The 23,874-nt window shown below is 36.5% G+C and overlaps 3 protein-coding genes across 7 annotated transcripts; 1 reads left to right on the top strand and 2 right to left on the bottom strand.

Moving 5' to 3' along the window:
• Positions 1-1,181: 1,181 nt before the first annotated feature.
• On the bottom strand, positions 1,182-10,270 carry LOC106648209. Of its 2 annotated transcripts, none has more exons than XM_023460563.1 (5): positions 9,697-10,270; positions 3,969-4,138; positions 3,533-3,699; positions 2,009-2,177; positions 1,182-1,877 (listed from the first exon to the last, which is right to left on the bottom strand). In XM_023460563.1, the coding sequence occupies exons 2-5, from the start codon at positions 4,136-4,138 to the stop codon at positions 1,712-1,714; spliced, it is 672 nt and encodes a 223-aa protein (XP_023316331.1). In that variant the 5' UTR covers positions 9,697-10,270; the 3' UTR covers positions 1,182-1,711. The 2 variants fall into 2 exon arrangements, with proteins under 2 accessions (XP_023316331.1, XP_014220404.1); XM_014364918.2 differs by lacking the exon at positions 9,697-10,270 and adding an exon at positions 5,547-5,900.
• Positions 10,271-11,882: 1,612 nt separating this feature from the next.
• Positions 11,883-21,426, top strand: LOC106648123 (serine/arginine repetitive matrix protein 1). 3 transcript variants are annotated; one of them, XM_014364806.2, is made up of 16 exons: positions 11,883-12,353; positions 12,584-12,673; positions 12,755-12,877; positions 14,773-14,943; positions 15,297-15,442; positions 15,537-15,716; positions 15,802-16,902; positions 17,136-17,273; positions 17,356-17,904; positions 18,850-18,894; positions 19,188-19,416; positions 19,496-19,584; positions 19,663-19,898; positions 19,972-20,133; positions 20,221-20,708; positions 20,787-21,426. In XM_014364806.2, the coding sequence occupies exons 1-16, from the start codon at positions 12,342-12,344 to the stop codon at positions 20,997-20,999; spliced, it is 3,972 nt and encodes a 1,323-aa protein (XP_014220292.1). In that variant the 5' UTR covers positions 11,883-12,341; the 3' UTR covers positions 21,000-21,426. The 3 variants fall into 3 exon arrangements, with proteins under 3 accessions (XP_014220292.1, XP_014220299.1, XP_014220307.1); XM_014364813.2 differs by lacking the exon at positions 18,850-18,894; XM_014364821.2 differs by lacking the exons at positions 11,883-12,353; positions 12,584-12,673; positions 12,755-12,877 and adding an exon at positions 13,828-14,282.
• Positions 21,427-21,434: 8 nt separating this feature from the next.
• Positions 21,435-23,874, bottom strand: LOC106648181 (DNA-directed RNA polymerase III subunit RPC4). 2 transcript variants are annotated; one of them, XM_023460587.1, is made up of 7 exons: positions 23,737-23,874; positions 22,974-23,338; positions 22,788-22,917; positions 22,464-22,716; positions 22,081-22,259; positions 21,784-22,005; positions 21,435-21,709 (listed from the first exon to the last, which is right to left on the bottom strand). In XM_023460587.1, the coding sequence occupies exons 2-7, from the start codon at positions 23,324-23,326 to the stop codon at positions 21,587-21,589; spliced, it is 1,260 nt and encodes a 419-aa protein (XP_023316355.1). In that variant the 5' UTR covers positions 23,327-23,338; positions 23,737-23,874; the 3' UTR covers positions 21,435-21,586. The 2 variants fall into 2 exon arrangements, with proteins under 2 accessions (XP_023316355.1, XP_014220359.1); XM_014364873.2 differs by having other exon boundaries at positions 23,666-23,871.

Raw genomic sequence — 23,874 nt, 5'->3', positions numbered from 1 at the left:
GAACTTGGTTTTCCTCTTTTTTTGCCACGAGACCGACCGAACGATGCGCTGCTAGAAAGAGTAACTCACTAGATCACGCGGACTTGTTTGCGCGCGGTCGACATTTAACAGCTTTACAAATCGCCTTATCGACTTTCTTGAGTCAAAAAGTACATTGTTATGAATCAAAACGTAAATAAAATATGAAAAGCTGCAAGTTGTATTTGCATCGCCATACTCTGTGTGTTTCGTTGCGCAGGTATCATCAAGAACCAGCCCGGAAATTTGGCAAGTTTCTTTTGCCCTAATCGTGGATGTGAGCCCGCATGTTGTTAACAAATTCGCGCCTATACCGTTTTGTCCTGAGCACCGCTGTTTATTATTATTGGTCAAGCTTAGTGTTATAGGGACTCTTGAATCTTGTTGTCCTTTCTCGACTACATCTTTTTGAGCTAGTCGTTTTTCAATTGAGGGTTCTTTCTAGCTGCCTCGAAATCTCATCTTATTTACAAAGTAAATCATTCATTTAACATAATCATGCACCTTTAAAAATTCTCAATATTGAAGTGAAATTTTTATAATGTATATTCTGCTTTGTGTATATAACATATTCAGATTACTTTATTTATCACGCACAATTATTTTCTGATAATTTTTTTAAAATATTTTACATGATATTATTATTACTATACAAGTACAATACCACACAACACAACACAAGACATATACAATCAACGATAAACCTTTATAATATGATCAATTAATCGATTGATATATATTTATTTATTTATTATATAAAATCGAGAAACTAACTGCAACTCTGGCTATAAAATTCTCATTTAGAATTACATTATTTACAGATGCAACGATGCAACGTTCGACAATGGACAAATTATATAGTTTTCTGACTCGTAGTCGAAATTGCTCTAAAGCTCAAGACACGCGAGCTTTCTTGATATATCTTATTCTACATTTATTTAGTCGAGTAAGTGTATGTGCTACTGAAATTCGTAATTCTGAGAAAAACGAAAATAAGTGAAAATGCCTAGAATTGATAGAAAAAAAAACTTGAAAAAACAGTATTGTAACGGTTTTAATATAACCATATAGTTATTTGAAAAACATTTTTTCTTTTAATTTTCAAAAACCTTTTTTATACTTTTTTTTTCTTGGCATAAAAAAAATGACCCCAAAGTTCAGACATATATACTTTCTAAGTTGTACATATAACAAAAATAACATTCGTTAAATTTTTCTTTCTCTATTATTTTCTTGCTTTTCGAATCATTGAGTCTCTCGAGTTGCAGAAGGCCAAAAAAGCTCGTTCCAACTTATGTCGATTAAAGATCGAACGAGGACCTGCTGTCACTGCTGTTGTGCCTATTACGAAGTATGCAGTCAAACGTACTTATGTCCGCAACCGGCTTCGCGGTGGTAGCTTATTTTCTCTCATTCATTTAGTCTTTCATTCTCTCATTCGATCGTTTATTTATTTTTTTTTGTTTGCATTATTTTGCAGCAATGTATACGGTGCATTCAGTCTCTCGGCAGGAGCCGCTAAAATTAATGCATCGACGATCTCTCTCCTACATGACGCATACGCAAGGAAATATTACAATGAGCAGCTGGATGCGATGCGTTATCTCTCGATGACACTCTGACCCATTTGAAGTATTCTCAATGGTAAATTTCACTGGATCGCGATTCGAATGTGTCGGCTGCTAGGGCTGGCTCAATCGCTTCGATTGGGCTTTCTCGTTGGCTTACAGACGCAGCCGCTTTCGACGAGCACGTAGTCTTGGCCAGTCAGCGTCACCGGCCCCAAAGGTATTACCAAAAATAAGTATGGCACGTACGTCTGCGTGCATTCGCCGTAAATCGTGTCGCACTCCTTTGACCTGAAAAAGCAAAATGACGTGTGCACAGTTTTGAGTAGGCGCTCGTACATAACGAAAGGCGATTTTCTGCCGACTTTCAACCTTGTAAGTGCAGCTTTCGCTCAAAATTATCAACGAATAAGTATACGTACTCGCAAACTTCAAAAACGACTTGCTGCAGAAGATCGGGGAATTTTTGAACGATCGTTACTGGTTGGCCGCTGGTCAAACTAACTCCGTACATCGGCGCAGTGGTGTTGTACCTGGTTTTACATAGTCGCGTCGAGTCACCGCACGAGTCCTTGTTTGAATAAGATCGTCCTGAAAAAAAAATTATAATAACAATACTAATTTTTCACTTGTGTCACATGCCACCGATCCGTACATAGCCAGTATGAATCTCTCGGAGCTAAAATGTTTAAATATAAAGTAGGTCGGTCGAGGAAATGGTTCCAATCGGAAAGATGATATGCGATGACGGACTCGTCGAGCCAAACGATTATACTCAAAAGTCGACTTGCCGGTACATAACATTATACCGTTATTACGCGATATAGCTTCTTGGCTATAACACGACTCCGAGTCAATAACTGTATACGGTGCCCCCTTCTACCTTCTCTCGAAAGTAAGAGAAAAGCATCGTTGCCGCCAACAACTCGGTCCATCGAGGCCTGCGCGAGGTCTATGCTGAATCCACTCGATTGTTTTTTCTCTTTTTTTTGAAAAATTATTATTTTATACGCGCGAGGTAGATACTGACAGAGAGCCACAATTGATTCTCGATCGTCGACTTGGAGTCAAAGGATCGTGACATTATCGTGTGCTAATAATTTTCAAGCTATAGGCGACTTACTAAACTCAATGGATTTATTATATGTTACATTCAAGAACAAATCGAGTCACAGTTACGAGGCGTGAGTAACTTTTTCTGTGCGTATATGGGCAAAAAGAGAGAGAGAGAAAAGAAAAGAGCATCACAAGTCCCAAAGCGGGTTTTCGTGTCATAAGGACAGCTGCGTGCATAATCAAGATTGCCGTTGTCTTTCTCTTTCTCTCTCACTTGCTCCTTTGCGCGATCCACACTCGTTTCCCGCGAGGCAGACGTGCACTGACATCTCCTATATAATATATAGGTGGCCGTAGCCGGTCACGTGGATTCAGCCTGTGGGAATCGGCCCCTGCATGGCCTCTTTGGCATTTTTGAATGTCTATATGTGCAAACGGCTACAGATAATTAGCCCGCTCGAGCTTTTGATTCATTAGCCGCAGTGCAGTTGGAGAGCGGCGGTGGATGCATCGACACAAAATCGTGAGCTTGTACGCGAGAGCCTTTGCCAAAGTCGCTGCTGCGAACTTGAACTCGACGAGCGAGCCTATTGTATAATTAGTGAAAGGTCTGACTCGCTCGCTCTAACGAAGCTCGACCCAGAGATTCCTGCCTCTCGAAACATCTCATATTGCATTTTCTCGGTTAATGCGTGCACTGCGCTCGCAGCTGACAATTTTCCTATTTTAATCACGAACGCTACATAACTTTGCGACTTATCTTGAGATCGGCATCTCTCGGACATGCTAGATACGTTTCGATAAAAGTAGACTGATCGCTCGGAACATTGGCCAGGCGCAACCGTTTACCATTCGCCTGATCTTACATTATAGCCAAGTGCAAAACTCACCGATTCTCGTGCTGCTTGCAATGTGATGGTCACCACTTGCCGCTTTGTAGTTCTGCAGGAGCGTCTGACGCGTAATCTCCGGGTCTATCGTTTCTCGATCCTGATAGTGTCTCGCAGTCCTGCTGCTACCGGGCCACACGTTTTTGAAGGTTCGCGCTATGGCGCCCCTGAAAAAGACAACCTCTTCCATTATGTAATTTACTCATCAAGGGGCTGGCAAAGTCAGCTCAACAATTGCATTTCCAATCCACTTTTCTAAAACTTCTACCGACTGTTTCTCCACATGGTTTTACGATACCTCTTAAAACATCATAATGTAGCTCTCTATCTTTAAGAGAAATATTCGGTGCAATTTTCAGAAAACTGTATTGAAAATTGAATTTTTGGGTTGGTTTTGCCATATCCTTAACATATTTTTATAAGATTGTCCGCTTACGTGGGGTATTGCATATTGTTGGGTCCCAAGCAGTCCGTCGAGTCCGTGAGCGCATCGCCCCACACGTACTTCAGTCCACTGCCCTGGCACTTTGATGCTGCTTCAATTTTCGTACTGACTACCGCTAGCAGCACCAACACTAACGCTTGTAATTTTCCTTGATAAAACATCTGAAACATCAATTTGATTTTGTTAATACTAGTTCACTATAAAAAGATTTGCGAATATTTGTAAAGCCAAAGCAAGTTGTCAAAACTCCACAAAAGTCAACGTCCCTTTAAACCTTCTTTCCGGTTATTTAAGCACAGGAATTACGTATACATAACGTACGTCACGGAGGCATATACACAATGCCCTAATACAACGTACAAGTGCGAAAGTGATATGGAACTGCAGAGATATTGTCGGGAAATTAAAAAATGGAAGCAAGTTGTGTGTTAAACATTACTTTTTTTACGCGCACTCGATTATCGTTAAGTTGAATTCGCTGCGGCTGTATGTCTAATGTCATGGCAGCTTCGCGCAAGTATATAATGATAATCGAGACAAGATCCAGCGTACGTGTAATTTCTTTAGATGTACGTAGTTTTTTCCACAATGACAGGTTTGAATTTTCTGGGTTATGATCCATATAAAAGAATTTATTCGTTCCGTTATGTTTTGTCGGTACCTGTGGGTAAGGCTCCCGAAGACAAATATATATCTGACCGTAAACTTTATATAAGCAATTCTACGTCATTTCAAACGGTCAAAAAAATTTTCTATATCTGACAAAACCACGAATTTAATATTTTCTTAATGCTTATTGCAGATATTTTGAAAATTCCCAGCGAGCTTTTTTACCGGATATTGTCTAAATTTTTGGACAAAATGCTTTAAGACCTTTCTGCTGTACTTTGCAGAATATAGTACACTGTACACAATTCCATAGAGAGAAACATCTGATTAAGATCGATCCGGTCTTTCATCGCTGAAAAAGTTCATAGAGCTTTCTTACTATGTCGAATAACATCTCCTTCTCTGTATTTTAATGGTTTGATTTTTTGTCAGCAAAAATTTTTAAACAATTTCTAACACAAAAGCTTCCCTGCACTTTTTCGTTGAATTCACTCTATATGGAATTAGGTATTATTTTAATAATTGCAAAATTCATGAATTACGGAAAAATGCTAATTTGGACCTCTGAAAAAGGATGATGGACGGTCAGAAAAATTCTAATAAAATTTGGGGATATTTCTTCAGTTAGTTGAATAAATATGAAATAGGATGAAAACTTGTTACGGCAAAGTAAGGCAGGCTTGTTGAGCCAGAGAGTGTTTGGCCAGATAAAATTCATAGTAATAATGGAAGCTGACACATGCCAAGTGGAATCGATCAAGCTGTGGTACGAGTTCGAAATCGTAGTCGCTCCATATAATTGGAAGCAGTACGAGTCGAAAATCTTAGTAGCTCCTGAGTGAAAAAAAAATTCGAGTGGGAAACAATGAAAATTCTTTCGATAATAGAAAACTTGCGAGTCGGTTCGATGAAAAGACGGAAGGTGGGAGAGAAAACACACGGAACGTTGTAATGACTTACGGTATCGATAAAAGCTGGGCTGTGCAGACATTCCGTGAAGCAGGAGAGACGAGCAATTATGCGCGCGAGATTTTTTTTGCAGATTCTCCGCGGGCCAGAGGAGTCAAAGATACGCAATGTCTCTCGTCGCGAGGCGATCGTCAAAGAAAACTCGTTGCCTCGTGCAGCAGCAGTGGCAGGCTAATGACCAGCGCGTCGATGAGTGCAAGTATACGCAAGAGTCGGTGTATCTGTATGGCAGATGGGTGTGTATAGGTGTATTACCAGCTCGCGCGGCTATATAGGTGCAAAAGAGAAAGAAGCTGAGCCCGGGAAAGAGAGAGACGGAGAGAAAGAGATTGCGTGGCTGCTGGCGCGCGCGAGGGCAAGAGCAAGGCTGGTCGTTGACCGTAACAGGTGTCGTGTACCAACGACGACGACGACTAAGACTGTACAGCAGTAAATGCCAATGCTGATCCACGTGAAGAATTCACCACCGCCAGCAGATCCTATATATTTATTGCCAACTTGTAATATACATTATGTATATGTATGCATAAGACAACACTATATTCTCAAAGATCTTTTAAAAATCGTTTAAACATCTGAGCATTTTTTATCTTTACTTATCTTACCCCCATAAAAAGATTGAGTTTATAGCAAACTTATGGCAAATTCATGTTTTTATGGCATTTGTCCTGAATTAAGCACCAATAATTCTGTACTAAAAATTGAAATTTTTCGAATTCGTTTTAAATTGATCTTCTTGAAGACTGAAAATATTTTAGATAAATTCCAAGTGTCTTCAGGGGGCACATACGCCTTAAAATCGAAACTTTTAAATGTCATTTTTGGGCAGGACGTTTGCGGCCTTTTTCATTTTTTTTTTCAATTACAATACTATGAATTTTCACTGAAATACGAGAATTTCTGTAAGTTTTTTTATACTCTATTGGTCAATTCCTTTCCTTTTGCAGAGCACAGATTTTGTACACTTTTTTGGAACATAAATAGTCACAAAGCCGACCTCGTGCGAAGTGATCCGACCCTTGTGATATTCTCGATGAGTAGTTTTAGTATAAATATTACGAAAAATAACTCATATAAACAGTTTTTACAGGGCGACCTATGGACCTAATACTTCACCCGAGGTGTTATGACCATTGATGTTCCGAAGAAGTGTATAAGTTCTTCGTGATGTAGCTCAAAGGGTTCACTTTGAATCTTATACCAAGTGACTAAAAACATAATTTGCCAGAAAAGGCAAAAGAAGAAAAAATGTAACAAGCAAAGTATACGAAAAAAGGCTCACGGAAACAGCTGTATCTCAGTGCAAAATCAAAATTTTGGCATTTCGAAAAATGAAATGGAAAGGGACGGAAAAATCCCACTCAAAAATGCAATAAAATTTTTTTTTGAGTTTAAAGTGTATTTGTCCCCTTGATGCTTTTGAAAAATTTATTTTTGAAATAAGCACCAGTGCATTTTGAAGATTTTTTTGAATTACTCGTGTACACGAATTCACGCATAAAATATATAGATATATTTTGCACTCGTGTAATTCTTGCATCTGTATAAATACTTGTAAATATTTCTTTAGAGCCCTTTTTTTACTGCAGAATGCAGTTGATATACCCTGCGCTTTTCTGCACCCGCATTTTGCAAATTAAACAAGTAAAACACGAAGAAAAGGCCGATCGATATAATTTTTCGAGATTATTTTTATTGTGCGATATTAAATGTATGCATTGAAAGGTCATAAATTATATAAATGACCAATGAAGGCTTGTAACAATAAATCGCCGATTGCGCTAAACGTTTTTATAATAATGAATTACGAAGGCTTTAGTCTGTTGCACAGCGTAAAATAATCTTTATATGCTACATGTAACCGATGAGCTCGACTCGTGTGTCCGAAAAGGAGTACGCGTGCTCGAGGCGGTTCGTGCGGTTGCTCTTCGAAAATCCAATAAATACATTAGAAAGTTAATTTTTCCAGTGTTTCTAAAGGCATGCTGTAGTGATATATACAAGGTAACTACTTGGTCTCACATGGCCAAGTGGCATGTAAACCATTTAATGCTTTTGACCCAAAATCGCTGCTGATCGCTGTGGAATTTATCAATTTAACAATGCAAGCCCGAAGAAAGTATGCGTAGTATAAGAGGGCGGCCGGTAGCTGTGCTCACCTCAATTTCACTGTGTTAGAGCTACAGCACGCGTTTCTCCTACACACGACGAGCACGTCTCGCCTCGTTTTGTATGAAAACGTCTCTGCTGCTGCTGCTGCTGCTGCTGTATCCCGCAGAATATCAAAGCAAAAAATGACCGCCTAGAGCTTTAAGCTTTATTTAAACCTATTTCAATTATAAAGCAAAGAATCGTACGATCGTCACCGGTTTCATGCAAACATTACCACTAAGCAGGCCGTGTGAAATTGTGTCGCAGCATCAACGTAGCATCAGAGTCAACTTGGCATTTTCGATTGGCTTTGACCAAGACTCGACGCGAGCTCCAACTATATAATTGTACTCGTTCAATTTCGAACTTTGCCTCTCGCAAGTTCAACGTCAGCTAGCAGATCGATACGTAGATAGCCGCTCGACTCTAACGGTCGAGCAGTCTTGAATAATAAAGGAGCAGCTGAGAGCCAAAGGAAAAAATTACACATCGGACGACATGCGCGGACGAGATATAGATGAATCATAGGTTGAACGCGGCTGGAACGTTAGCTGCCCGTAATACAACGATTGCAAGCCCGGAGGCTCTCGAAGTATATTCAAAAGCCACTTCGTCGAGTCTCTGTGGACGACGGTTTTCGCACTTTAACGGTAAGCGGATAAATTGCATCATCGTTATGCTTTCGCAGCTCTCAATGGTACCCGCAGGACGAAAGAACGCGTAAATGTTGCTCAGCTGCTCGTCCCGTCAGCCGTAGGCGCCGCGATAATTACTAGTTTCGACGCGATCGACGCCGCTTACGAGCAATTTCGCGCTGCATCAACGGATTATTTTGCATTTCATCGTGCAGCGCACTTGTGTGCGCGAAACTATCGCAAAAGCTATCGAACCTTTCTACAAACAGGCCGCGCTACCGATTCGTCCTTTTTATTCTCAACTATTCAAATTTCGTTGATTTTTTTCGGTATCGCTCGCAAAAACTTACTCGAGTCAGCGAGGCAGTCCAATTGCCCAGGAATCATAATTAAGACCTGGTATTTCTAATGAAAAATCGATGCGCCTTGCTATGCAGTTATATTAATTCGTCGTAGAGTCTGCGAGTCTTGTACCTGAAAAATGTCATCGCACTCGAGGCTTGTGTCATTTTCCTCCAGCTCCTGCTGGTAAAGAAATTCATCGTGCTAAGTGTCGAGCGTTGGCCGCAACGGCACAACCGTAAAATTGATGTACTTTGTAAACAGCTCAAATTTAAAATAGTTAGTCGAGCTACATCGAATGACCCGTTTTATGCTTTAGCACGACTAGCTACTATTCGAAAATGGTCTTTACATAGCAGCGTCCCGAAAGTAGCATTTTCCTGACACGGCGTCAAACAAAATATTGCTATTTTCGGGCCACGGGGTATGTTTTTCCCGGCCTAGGGCAGTAATATGCTATTGTCTGCCGACACGCACAATTAGTGCACAAATTTCAACGGCTCAAGCAGGAATACGATTGATTAAAAGTAAACATGTGCGAGACCTGATAACAGACCTTGTTTGCAGATACTATAACTATAATAACATTAACTATAATGCAATATGATATATTTAGCTGCTAATGAAAATTTTCAGCTACATGGAGCGCAAAACTGTTTAGCCAAGAGAAGAGAGGTCAAGGTGCGCATCAATAAGCGGCTACATACGCTACAGATGTATGCTATGTGTGCGCGTTCTCGACGCGTACGCACATTCGAGCTACTACCGTTACTACTACGAGCTCAAGATTCGATGTACTCGTTTGTCTAGAATCCTTCACTTATTTCTCTCTCTCTCTCGTAGTTGATTGAAAAAATATCCTGATGATTATGGCCAGGGTGCACGATTATCTAACGAACTTAAGATCTAATCATCATTGCGATTGCGTTCATTAATCGAGTAAAGTGACTACAATTAGAATAAAGGAGGAGAATAAGTTACACGTCTGACGATAGTCTAAGAAGATCACTCACCTCAATAAACGTTGTTCCTGCTAGTGGCTCGATTTGGGCAATCCCGTTCTTGGGTCGGAAAGCCGGCAGATGTAGACGGTCGATGATGACAACAACAACAAAAACAACAACAACAAAAACAACAGTAACAACAACAATAACAACAAGAAAAAACGAAGACGAGCGACTGGATCGGCCGAAAAACTAGGTCAAAACAAGCCAGATCCGTCACGTCACTCGGGTCCGACACTGGCGCACTATGGGCTGCTACTATGGTATGCGGACGCTGCTGCTCCTCGCCCGAGTAGCCAAATCAAGAGATCGAAAAAAGACAAATCGGTAGGATACCGATCGCCGATTCCTGCTCTTTTTTTCTTCTTTTCTTCCAGTTGATTCGGTGAATGTCAGTCCTCTGCCAGGCCAATGATTTGCGCGCGTGTTTGCTTCAAGTCAACCCAAAGACTCGCGCGCGCAAGGAAGAGAAAAGAAACAGCAGCAGCGCCAAAGAAAGAGAGAGAGAAGAAGAAAGAAAGAGAGATGGAGAACTATACAGGTGGATATCCAAAGCTCGACTGAAGAGCAGCAGCAGCAGCAGCAGCAGTCGGGACTCTTTGCTCTTTGCGACTGTAGGAAGTGCCTACCTCGAGTCTCGACCAAACTGCGCGCCTCACCGCTGCCCGATTCTCTCCAGTTTTCTCTCACCCATACTCAACATCGCCTCGTGTATGTGTATATGTAGCTACAACTTGCTCGCACGTATACGGACGGACAGCGCCGAGTCAAAGAAGAAGAAGAGAAAGAGAGGGACTGATCGGGCAGGCCGCTTTTTACGTGTGTATGCGTATTCGATATGATACCTACTCATACTCGTTTAGAGCCTCGCCACATACGCGGTCTAACGCAAACGTGCACGTATTGTAGTGTAATAATGTACGTGTCGCTTAGTACCGGCTACGCTACACAAGTATTCTTATGAGTACCTTTTCCTTTTTCTTTGCTTTATGTACAATGTTATAATTCTCGTCTCTACTCGCGCATCCTTTTTCTCCTTTCTCTCGTCTAGTTTGACTGGCCGCTGCTTGTGCATGAAATTGACGCGTTTTAATTTCCCGTTTTCTATGCTCATCCCCAACTGCAGCTCGATGGACCCTGACGCATCACTAGTTCTACGCTATTTTCCGCCGATCCCCTAGAACGTCCGGTGGGTTTTCTCGCATTTTGCACACCTAAAGCGTATTAACATTCGGCTATAGAAATCTTAATAATTCCTCCACATCGGTCGAATTCTCGCAATAATGTACAATTAACGCATTCTTATTTTATTGGTTTTTTGTCCAAGCCCGCTTCGACGAGTCACTAGGTTTTATTTTTATTTATCGTGGCGAATGGTCTTTGAATTTTCGACTTTTTGATACATTCGACTTAGTGTCAGATCGCTGCATGGCAACGGGACATGAGTCGATAATAATTTCGCGCTATACATTTGTACTCTACTCAACGCTCGAGTTGCTACAGAATTTATTGATTCGTTGTGCACGTTGTACAGGGCACGTTGTACGATAATCGCAGTTGGAAAAAATTTACGAGCCCACAGCATTTGCGGCTTATTGATTTTCATACTTTGCAAGGAAATTAACTGCTCGCGGGCTTACGAATTTTGGGGGAATTCACGTAGTAGTGAATATATATAGTGACTACTCGACTCGACTCGATTGCAAAATACCCGGCGCGGTCACTGCGTTACGAAGCCCCACCGTATGACCTCTTTTAGGGACACTAGCTGTAACAGTCGATACGATAGGTAAACGTACGAATGGAACTTCAACAGCGCTCATTGATGCAAGTGTTTAATTTTAACTTGAAAAAAAAAAAAAAATTGAAATTGAATCATCGATAGGTTGCGTCGAAACTCGTTATAATCATACCAACACACATATAGGTACATGTAGGAGTAGGTGACATAACTGTAACTTTCGTGAGTCACTGGCCGTCTACCGGCCTACGCTCTGAGTACTTACAACCAGGTACTGCTACTATATATTATATTACTACTGTAGGTACCTACTACTGCGAGTACTGTACAGGCACCATTTTTGGTTTATCGCGGGAGCGGTGAGTGCGCGCGCATTCACTAATACACACACTTACCTACTTGCTGTTCGCGTATATAAATGCCTATATAGCTACATTATAGTAGTCAACTTATACACAAGACGGAGTAGTCATTATTATTAGAACGCGGTGAACATTCCCCGGATAACGAGACACGTTCGTCTTGGTCGGCTCGATAGTCAATAGAGGGCTGGGTCTTGTTCGTTCCGACCCTCCGTATCGACTCCCTACCGTAGGGACAATTTGCCAGGAATTATCAACAATATCGTGTTGCTGCTATACATATAACTTGACTGCTACTGCTGATCGAACTCGAGTGCGGCTCTTGGTGCGCCTGCAGGGGCCACACACAGAAACGCTCCATCTTCTTTTTTCGTGTGTTGCTGGCGTCTGGCGGTGTGTGTCGGACACGTTATCGATCCCGCGCCATCCATAGCAAGCCAATTGCTTTCCCGGCTTGCATGCACCGACGCCGCTTCTTACGGCTTGTTGCGATATACGCTTAGCCGCCTCGTCTCTTCTTTCCGTCTGGTTAGCTTACAAAATCTGTCATCATGATGTACACGGTAAGATTTATAACCAATGTTGGCTCTTATCATTCTTTGACGCCTTGTATTCTCCTTGTGATTTCGCCTATGTTACTTGTTCTCTCGTTAGCAAGATTTATATTATCTACGCATCATTTTTCTGACGTACTGTACGTGGAAATTCTGACAGATTTTCGTCAAAATATTTCTTTTCTATTTTACCATTTGTTTCACTACTTGTTATAATGGACTTTATCCTCCTCTTTTAGGGAACCAATGCGTTGCAGGATACGCGTTTCAGTGACAAAGAGAAAAAACTTCTGAAGCAAATGAAGTTTGGAGATTCTTTGACGCAAAAAGTAAGCATGAAATTATTTTTTATTTACTGATGAAATTATTTTATAATTGTACTGATAAAAATTTATTTTAAATAATTAAAGGTTGATATGCAAAAAGTAAAGCTGGAAGTCATCAAGCCATGGATTACAACAAAAATTACCCAGCTACTTGGCATGGAAGATGATGTTATAGTTGAGTTTGTTATTAATCAACTGGAGGAAAAGGTAAGAAAAAATTATCTCCAATTTTCATAAGATGCATAACGGTATCTACTAAAACTATAGCTACATTTGTGTCTATACCAACTTTTTGGTAAAACATTTGTACGTTTACACAGCTTTTTCCCCTCATCATACTACTTTGTTAAATGCCTATTATTTCAGCTCACAACGCCTAGTTCAACTTGCATTTTATTAAAAGAAAAATTTGTGCAATTGAAAATTAGTAATCAATTCATAAAAAGTCTTGATTGCATATAATTTTTCCTGCGTATTTTACTAAAGTTTAATACATTCAAATTCCTTTACTTTTAAATTTTTTTCAAAAATGTCTGTTTTTGCAAATGATTTGATTCAATTTTTGGTTTGTTTTAATGATATTTTTATAGTACTGCCTTGATTTTCTTAAACTTTTTTTGCTTATTTTTTAAGAAAAATTATACTGTGCTCATGGTATCCATGAGCTTTATTGCACCCTTATGAGTTAATTGATTTTTTATGGTAAGTAAAAATTTGAAACTAGTTGTTTCACTTCCTACATGAATATTTTCAACATATTTCATCAATATATTAAGACTGCATAGTATAAAAGTTGTACTCTTTTTCATTGAAAAAAATTATTTTTTCAAATTTTTTATTACTTTTCAAATAATTCACTATGAACTAAAAACTTGAATGTTAGTAATATAAAAAAAAAAAAAATTCAAAAAATTTCAAAAAAACTATAGTAATTCCTGCCAAAACAACTTTTTGAATCCGTGGAATTATATCTCATATCTTTGAATTCCCAATTAATCTAAGTATAGAGCATTGGTGGCCGTTGGCTTTCAACAACCCCTTTGTGCAAATGGCACTCGGATGTGCTTTCCTCTGCATCCGATTGGTCACCCTATCAACTGCCTATGATACATGCCGTCGAACCACCGCACACCAGCTGCTGCTGCTACTGATATGCTGAATCAACACGTCATGTAACTGATCTACACTGCAAACATCAGCAGCTTGCGCTTCATCAACTGCACCATCGGAGGCAATGATTGCCTTGCTTGAGGCTTACATCAACATCGATGCACTGCAACTAGCAGTGCAGCTGCACAGCTGCTGATCGAACCGACCATTTGCAAGATTGGTTGTTTCTTCAAAGTGCCACTATGGCATTTCCAACATCATCAACTACGATTTCAGTGCCAAATGCTGGCATTGGCATTGTACTGCAGGAAAATCTACGCAAGAGTGTCAGCATCGTCGTCTGGAATTGAATCAACGATTGTCATCCGATTCTCAAGCTGACAACTGCAGCAGCAGCAGCATTCGTATGCGGAAAATCACGGACTATCGTGGCTATCACTACTTTCGAGCCGTTGGCAAAGCGCGGGTGGTGAACAAATGGATGTTCTATCCATATCAGGAGGTACTGTTAAACTTAGCGTGAGTTTTGGCTCCTGAACGACACTGGTCGTTTGCTTATTTAATTAGGATTCGAAGGCGAGCGGCAGGATTTACCATCGTATTTATTTTAACCTTTTTTAACGTTCACTAAAAACTTGTTCATACTGAATTTAAATATAGCGATAAAGGCTAGTTCAACTGTGTCAAATGGTTTTTTTCAACAGTAAAGCCTTATTCGTTTATTTTCTATATTAATTGCTGCAGTACTGCTGCGTTATCTTTTTAACAGGTTACATCATGCTAGACACTACCAGCATTGGTAAGATAATAAACAAAAATCTGCTTTTCGAGGGGGAAAAGCAGTTAACAAATATATATGTTTAGGTTATAAGTGTTATTACAAAAATCTACACAACTCTAGATATTGCAAATAAACTGGAAATTGACGCTATTATGAGGTCATGATCATAATTGTACAAACTTACAGAGATACTCTTGTTTTTTTTTTGCAGTTTCCTGATCCTCGAAAAATGCAAATAAATCTCACAGGTTTCTTAAATGGTAAAAATGCTCGCCAATTCATGGGCGAACTTTGGGACCTACTAGTTTCAGCTCAAGAAAATGAGACTGGCATTCCTGCGGCATTTTTACAGCAAAAAAAAGATCAAATAAAAAAACGCTTGGTAAGTATTTACAAAATACTTTTTAATTATCAAGTCATACTGTGTGAATCGAAGTTGCTTGAGTGTTGCGCGTTTAATTAAATAGAAAATTTATTTAAATCTTTTTATGCATTAAAGGTTATTGTAGAAATTTACAATTCGATTTTTGTTATTGATTGATGATAGAACCATCTCTAAACACGATTAATTTGTCCTTGACATCATGCGAACGAAATACTTGAAAAACAAAAGCGTATCGAATCCGATGTTTCCAACCTAGTGCATTTAATTATTATAGAGCACGTTTGATTCTCATTTTGCAAAAGCAAAGAACAGTTAGAAAAAGATTTAATTTTTACTTTTTTATCAATTAGGAAGAACAAGAAAAGCTTCAAGCGTCTTTGGATAAAGAAAAAGATAGCAAGGATAATAATGATATTGACGGAAAAATAAAAAAAGAGGAAAAAGATCGAGCATCCTCAAAAGAACATCGCAGAGAACGAAGCCGAGATCGAGATCGGTAAGTTAACCTCTAAATCAAGCAATAATCGCTTGTGCAATAATAGAAGAATGTTTTAAACGCATAATTATATATTTTAACTCTTATTAATCAGGAAAAGAAGTAGATCAAGAGATCGTTACAGAGATCGTGATCGTCTAAGTCGCAAACGTAGATCTTCCTCCAGATCACCTAGTAAAGGCTCAATGAAGGACGGTAATGATATCAAAATAGAGCGTGAAGGATCCATTCCCCGGGAGAGTAATCTCGCTATGATAGCGCTGAAAAATAAACCGTAAGTATAATAACTCATGAATATAAAACAAACTGCGAAATTTTATAATGCATTGCCTAAAATTATAATGATCATTTTTTAACAGAGAAGCTCAAGTTGCTATCTCAAGATTGCAAGCTAAATTGATGAGCATTGCAGATGGTAAAAAGAAAAATAATCGATCTCCCTCAGCTGAAATAACAAAAGAAAACAATGAATCTAATAATAAGATTGCTGAGAACAAAAAATCACGCTCAAAGTCACCATCTATGCGTAAATCACGTTCAACTTCTCCATCATACAAGCATCGGTCTCGTTCCAAATCTCGTCAACGTTCAAGATCAAAGTCTAAGTCACGAAGGTCACGCTCACGCTCACGCACACACTCTCGTCGATCACGATCTATATCTGTTTCCAAATCACGTGGACGTTCAAGATCTATATCTAAATCCCACCGTTCACATTCAAGATCAATATCCAAGTCAAAGTCCAGGCGTTCTAGGTCCATCTCCAAGTCCAAGTCTAGACGCTCTAGGTCAGTATCTAAGTCTAAATCTAGGCGATCAAGGTCCGTTTCCAAATCAAGAAAGTCAAGATCAATTTCTAAATCAAGGAACTCAAGATCTAAATCTAGATCAATGGAACGTTTTAGATTACGTCGTTCTAAATCCAGATCTCCTAAAGTAAACAAAAGATCATCTCGCTCAACTTCACGATCGAAAAAATCTAGATCTAAGAGCATTGATAGAATTAAATCCAGAAAATCTCGATCATCGTCCGCTTCATTGTCTTCTAAATCACGTTCCAAGTCTGTATCGAAAAGTCGATCGAGAAGTAAATCAGGTTCTAAAAGTGTTGAAAAAGTGAAGACAACTGAACCAAGAAAAGCCACAAGTGCTAGTAGTGGAAGTAGCAGTAGTAGTTCCGATTCTGAAGACAACAAACGAGAAAAGAACAAAAATGATTTTGAAATTCGAAAAAAAAAGGATGGCGTGCAATCTAAACGATCATACCGGAAATCCAATAAAGATGATAGTGGATCTGACAGTGACTCGAGCAGAGAAAGAAAATCAGCTGTAAAGCGTCGTAGTCTCTCGCCTAGAAAAGATCGGGATCGTTCTAAGAATAGAGATCGTACTAGGGATAGATCACGCGATAGAACCAGAGATAGGTCACGAGATCGATCACGAGATAGACGTGGCAGAAGGTATATATTTATAATTTTTTTTACCGAAAGAAACATGCAAAATATATTTAACGTCGCTGTTTTTTTTTCCAAGCAAAATTGTAAATTTGAATAGGTAGTAAGCCAGTAGATGATTTGTATTTGCAAATAACGGTTATTTAAATTTTTTAGCTAGTGTGGTCACCACTTTTAAAATTTTAAAATAAATAGTAAAATACACATGAAATTCACTAATGAATAAATTAATTTTTTAGGAGATCATTGGACAGGGACCGAGATCGTAGACGAGATCGAGATCGTGAAAGGGATCGTGATCGTCGCGATAGAGATAGAGATCGTTACAGCGGTGGTCGTATGAGGCCACCTTCAGTTCGCAGAGGTTTAAGTAGAAGGTTTGCATCGACTATTTCATTTTTTGAATTTCAAGTTACGAATTGAGTTTTTCTTTAATTATTATCTCATTGTTTTCAATAGAAGTCCTCGACGATCACCAGCTCGTTATAGAAGACGCTCGCCAAGTCCTCGCAGGAGACGATCTCCAACTCCACGACGAAGGCGCTCAATCGATCGTCGTCGCCGATCTCGTTCTCGAAGACGTTCAGTTGATCGCCGCGATTCTCGAAGACGTTCTCGAGACAGATCATCATCTCGCGATCGTTCAAGCAGACGAGATAGATCACGCGACCGAAGAAACCGTTCGCGCAGATCTCGTACTCGCAGTCGTGAACCTACTAGTACTATCCGAGCACCTTCGCGAGATAAGAAACTACCGAAGACTGATACAGAAAATAAAGACAAAGATAAGCAATTAACAAAGAAAGTACCCATCGAAAATTTAGTTCCACCGCAAGGCTCGGCGATTCTTAATATGCCGGTCAAAAATGCTGCTCAAGTAGTTGTTGCTGCTGCAGAGGCTGCTGCAACGCAAATGCAAAAACGTGATGTTAGGAACGGCAGATCTCGATCAAGTAGCGAACATAGCAGTGATTCTGAGACAAGTGAAGAAGAAGATAAAGTTGCACGGTAAAAAAACTTATAGTTAATACTTATAATTTCTAACTTAGATAGAATATTGCAAGAAATAAAACTGAAAATTGCGTTTATTCAACATTATCTATAATAGAATTATGTGAGCTATTTAAAAAATAGATAAAAAAGCAATCAAGTTAGATTGAGTAGTTGTTTTGAAATAAAATTATGCCAAATTTGGAATCAATTAATTTTTCCAACTTAATTAAATTCTTTTTATTTAAATTTTGAATTTTGTGAGTTAAATAAATGTTATTTTCATATTCCAAAAGTTAGATTTTAATTCTACATTTTTAGGTATGTTATGAGTTATTAATTGCAAGTGGAGCCTTTCTAATAAAGTTTAATATAGGTTTTAATATTTTTCAAAAAGAAAGGCAAAAGATCATTGATTGAGATTCAATTGTTCTTCATTTTTATTTCTGATTTTTTTTTTAAATAAATTTAAGCAAATATTTTATTATAAATTGGTTTTTACATATCGCTAAAACTTAACACTGACTTTTGGCCTTTCTTTTGCAACCATAAAAGTATTTAGTTGACGCATATTCGTGTATTTTTTCAATTTAATTAATGACCTAATAGTTTTTTAATTATTTTTCATAATCGATGTACGGGTTATTCAACTCGTATATACAATAATAGCACCTTGAATTTTTAAGCTTCTTAGTTTTTAACTATAAAACGTAATACATACGTTACTGGTTATTAATTGTAAAAAAAAGGTCAAAAATTAAAGTTATGTAAGTTTACTTTTATCAGAAACTTTTAAAGCACAGGAAACATACTTGAAACAAGGAATTAATTTAAATGATATTATTGAATTTTAAAGAATTCTTTTGTTTCTCAAGAAAAAAATCTACATTTGTTATTTTTATATTATTTAAGTTTTAAAATATCAATTGTGTATTGAAATATGTTTTCAACTGTTTCAAATAGAAAAGTGCTATTGCTGTACCATACGAAATATTATCATTCAGTAGGGTAAGTTTAGGGTTTAATAAAATGATGTTTTGTAGATACTTGAAAAAATATTAACTTATTCAATATTTATAAGTTTTTTTTTCATTAATTCTGTTCTTTGGACTATAATTTTTGTATTACTTTGAGAAGACTTGCTAAAGAACTTAAGTTATTTGTTACAACGTGAAACTGCAATTATAAGTAGAAAAAGATTAAGATAATCGATTTTTGAATTTGCATGCTTTTGTTTATAATTTTCTTAATTTCTAAGTTATCTTCAGATTAGAAGAATTAATCGGGTAATATATTTTCAGGAAAACCCTGGAGCAAAAACTTCTTCAAGAAAAAAAAGATCGTGAACAAGCTGAAGAACTAGAAAAGAAAATGAAGGAAAAAGAAAAAGCTGCCAAAGAAGAATCTACTAAGCGAATTGTAGTTGAGAAGGAAATTAGAAAAAATGAGATACCTTTACCTAAAAAGACAGAAAGTTTAATTTCTCCTAAGAAAATTCCTACATCAGCATTACCTATAAGCAGACATAGGGTAATAATACTTTTTAAACTCATGAAAAAATATGAAGTTTAAAACATTTTTTAATTATTAAAATGTAATATCTTTATAGTTCTCTCGGAGCTTATCTCGAACTCCTTCACCATTCAAAAAGACAGAAGATATCATCGCAGAAAAAAATAAACAACTAAATTTATTAAAGTAAATATGGACTTTTTTTATTTTAAATATACAAAACTTTATATCATGCAAGGTAAATAAACAAATTTATTTTTTCAGGGAAGATAAAGTAACTTCACCCAAAACTGCCGAAGTTACCATTGCAACTGCTGAAACTTTCCCACTCAAGAAAGAAGAAAAACTTACCAAAAATTCTTTCAAGCCGCTGTTGGAAGAAAAAAAATCTAACACGCAAAAAATAGTTGAAAATGCTTTGAAAAAAACTGAAAACTCAAAAAAAGCTTCAAAAAAAGACAAACGTGAAGCATCATCAGATTCTGAAAATAGTGATTACAGTAAGTATTCAAATTATTTTAATAAGAAGTATCTCAATAAATACTTCAAATAATTTATTGAAATTAATTTTAGATAAAAAGAAAATAGAAAAGAAAAAAATTGAAAAATCTCGAAAGTCAAGAAAAACGTCCACTGATGATGATAAATCCGACAAGAGCAGAGATTCGAGCTCGTCGTCTGAGGACGAAAAGAAAGTTACCGACAAAAAAAGAAAGCGGGACTCTAGCCGTTCCGGTAAAGATGATTGTTAAAAAATTTTTTATTCTATTATTTTTTTTTGGTATCAAAAATATTTTAATTAATTAAGTAAAATTTTCATAGCTTCCAGAGATACTAAATTGAAAGAACGTCCAAAGGATAGTAAAAAAAAAGATATTACTGAAACTGAACTTAAAAGAAAGATGAAAGAAAAAGAAGAAGATTCAAAAAAAAATAAAAAATCTCGGAAGGAGTCAACTTCCCCAGAAGATACTCAACGATCTAAAAAATTAAACAAAGTTGACGATGATAAGTCTCTGCCGAAAAGATCAAAAAGAGAGTCAAGTTCTGAAGAGGAGCCAAAAAAATTACGAAAAAGAAGATCTACTTCTTCCGAAGATGAACGACCGAGAGGAAAGAAAGTCCGAAAAGATTCAAGCAGCGAAGATGAAATAAAATCTAAAAAAAAATCTAGGCGCAACTCGAGTTCAGAGGACGAAGAAACAGAAAAAGACATGAAAAAGAAAAGGAAGAATGAAAATAGTAGTGATGAAGAAAAAGTTAAAAAAAAACGGAGAAAGAAGCCGAAAACGAGCACTAGTGAATCTGAGGTATTATTTGGAGGATTATTATTTTTACTATTATAGTTGTTACTAAATTGATTCTAATATAATATTAAATAACCATAGGAAAGCGAAATTGAAGAAAAGAAAAAGAAAAAGGATAAAAAGCATAAAAAACATAAAAAACATAAGAAGCATAGGAAACATAAGAAGAAAAAAGTAGCAGAATCCGATGAATCTGATGCAAGTGAGGGTAATACCGAAGAATTGGAAAAAAAACTCCGAGAAAAAGCATTAAAGTCTATGAAAAAAGGTCATAGTGTTGAGCAAAGTGATTAAAAACTTACAGTCACAAAATTGTAACATAAATGTACTTGATAATTAGTTTACTCAAGTTTACAACATTTCATTTCATGTTGACCTCAAAAGCCTCAAAATTTGTAACTACATACAAATGATTGTGGTTTTAAAATCTTGAGCTCATATAATTGTGAGTAATTTTTTTGTAATTACTTGTACACACAAGTAAAACTTGGATTTGAAATTTCCAAAAACTAAGATTAATTCTAATAAATAAATCATAAAAGTAATCATTAAAACATATTTAGCTAATTAACTCGTACATTGTATGCTTGACCATGATTTGCCTTGATTTTTTTTAAATTAAATTATTATTAATGATTATCTAATCACATAGACAATATGTTTGTGATTTTAACCATGATTTCTTTAAAATTTTCTATCATAAAGATGATTTCAAACCTTATTCACATGTTCTGATTTTAAATCCTAAATCCTTTTATTCGGTTCTAATAAATATAATACATGTAAAATTCATTTTATCTTAAAAAATATTTAACATCATTTCTTAATTGTTTAAAGAAAAAATTATTCATACTATAAGGTATTGACTGATTTAACTATTGTTATTTACAATTTTTTAATATGGTCTCCCAGTCAACTGTTAAGATAAGTTTACTGTCGACAGTACCAAGATTAACTAATGTTCCGCTTGACTTATCATCTTTTATTTTAGCAGCAATCAAATCCTGTAAATATTTTACGCTTACAGTAATGCAATAATTTGATTATAAATCTAATGTAATAGTTGGAGTAAACATACCTGTCTAAAACTTGTAGATGTTCCTATATCAATTATGAGATTATTTTCTCCTAAAACTAAGCGAGCCTTGCCAGATCTCAACACTTGTATTTTACCTAAGACTCCTTCCTTCAATGAACTGACGGTGCAGTTGTTATTTTTCTTATTAGTTTTATCATTTTTATCAGTTTTATCAGTTTTATCAATTTCCTCAGTTGGTAGTCCTGGTAAACAAGGTGGGAACTAAAACATATAATAATACATATAACAGTTATTATTTTCTAAAACACAATTATGGGAAAACTTAAGTAAAAATACCTGTAGGAGTTTATAGGAATTTTCTGTTTGATCCTGTATTACTTGTGATACAGTCAATTTAGGACTTTTATCTGTCACTTTAATTTCTTGTAATTTAGTTTTTAGCTTATCAGCTTTTAATTCTGTATCACTGTTATGTTTGACTAAATTATTTCCTATTACTTCATTATGTTGTTTAGCTGAAAGTAACATATTAAAATAAAAAAATGATTCAAATATAACCTAAAATGTACAAACCCAAGTTACAGTAGTAAAATCTTTTTGACCATTTTTAAAATATTAAAACTTTTCTAATATTTTACAACATAAGTGATTCAAATACAAATTTAGGGATTAGACTACTTCTAGAAATAAATTTCTAGCTTATAATTCTATCAACATACCATTATTTGTAATTGGTAGAGAAACAAAACTATCTTTATAATCCATTTTGAAATCATCAAACTCATCATTTGAACCTTCTTCTTCTGCATTATTGTCTACTTCAGAAATTGTTGATTTTTGTATGGCAAATGAAGATGATGATCCTCTTTGATATCCAAAACCATCACTAGACCTACCAGATGTTGCTCCGGCATAGCCAGGTCTTTTGGCTGTCAAGGATTCGGATAATCCTTCACTGAAAATGCCAGATGACTGTTCCACAACAATTATTAGCAATTCCGACATAAAATTCTAAATCACTTTATAGGAAGATTTTAATTTACCTGCACAAGGTTATTTGTTCCTCTCCCTCGTCCTCTACCTCTTTCTCTTAATTTATCTTGCCTTTTATCTTTGTCATTGAATTTTTCTTTTTTGAGTTTAGAGGTGTTATCATTGTTGGTATATGGATTTCTGAAATAATACATTTATTAATACAATTTTTTTTTAATCAATATAACATTACTCACTCTCTATTTTTATTTCTTGTAACATTTAAATTTGGGGTAAAGACTTTTTTTTGTTTTTCCAATTTCACATTCCCTCCTAATGTCAAATCTCTAGGTCCTCTAAGTGAAGGTAGTCTTGTAGAACTTCTGAAGAGGCTTGGTTCTATTTTTATATTGTTTAATGAATTTGAGTTTATTGAAGACGAGGTAGATGAAATATTGTTTTCCGTTCCAGGTTCAGCTTTTATTTGAACATTGTTCAATGAACTAATTTCCAGTGTAGGTGCAGATGCATCATTAGATGCAATACCTGGCTCAGACTTTATCTGAATGTTAGGATTATAGTCAGGGTGATGATTTTTATTAGAATTCATATTATTGGTTTTCTGTAAAGAGAAAAAAAAAATATATCAACTATCTGCATTTTTTTTCTAAGAATATGTCATACAACATTATGAACAAAGATACTATTACATAGTAAAAAGTGACATTGAATTTATAAAAATATAACCTATTACTAACAGTATTGACAAAAAGAATTGATAAAAAATTGGAAATATTGGTAAATGAAACTAGTAAAAAATTCTGTGCATTGTGGAAAAATTTTGAAACCAATATTTAATTAACTCAAAATTATTTCAAATCAACACAGTAAATAGTAGAGTTACAACTTTAGGAATAATAAATAGAAATAAAACCAAGCTATATCTTACTAGAAATGTTAAAGTTGCACAAAATACTACAGAAATTTGAAGAACCGTGCAATGTTGAGATATTTGGTCACCTTTACTAGTCAACTTATTCAATGCAACTGTTAGACATAAAACCAGATCATGCTCTTAAATAACTCAATCTAACTGAATGAAATACTTTCGGCTTGGCAATGAAAAGTGTTGTATAGAAGTAAAACACGTGGTTCGCC

Source organism: Trichogramma pretiosum, unplaced genomic scaffold (genome assembly GCF_000599845.2).
Source record: "Trichogramma pretiosum strain Unisexual culture from Peru unplaced genomic scaffold, Tpre_2.0 scaffold62, whole genome shotgun sequence".
Taxonomy (NCBI): Eukaryota; Metazoa; Arthropoda; class Insecta; order Hymenoptera; family Trichogrammatidae; genus Trichogramma; species Trichogramma pretiosum.
Note: the sequence above shows the minus strand (reverse complement) of the source record. Positions and strands in the feature narration are given on the sequence as shown.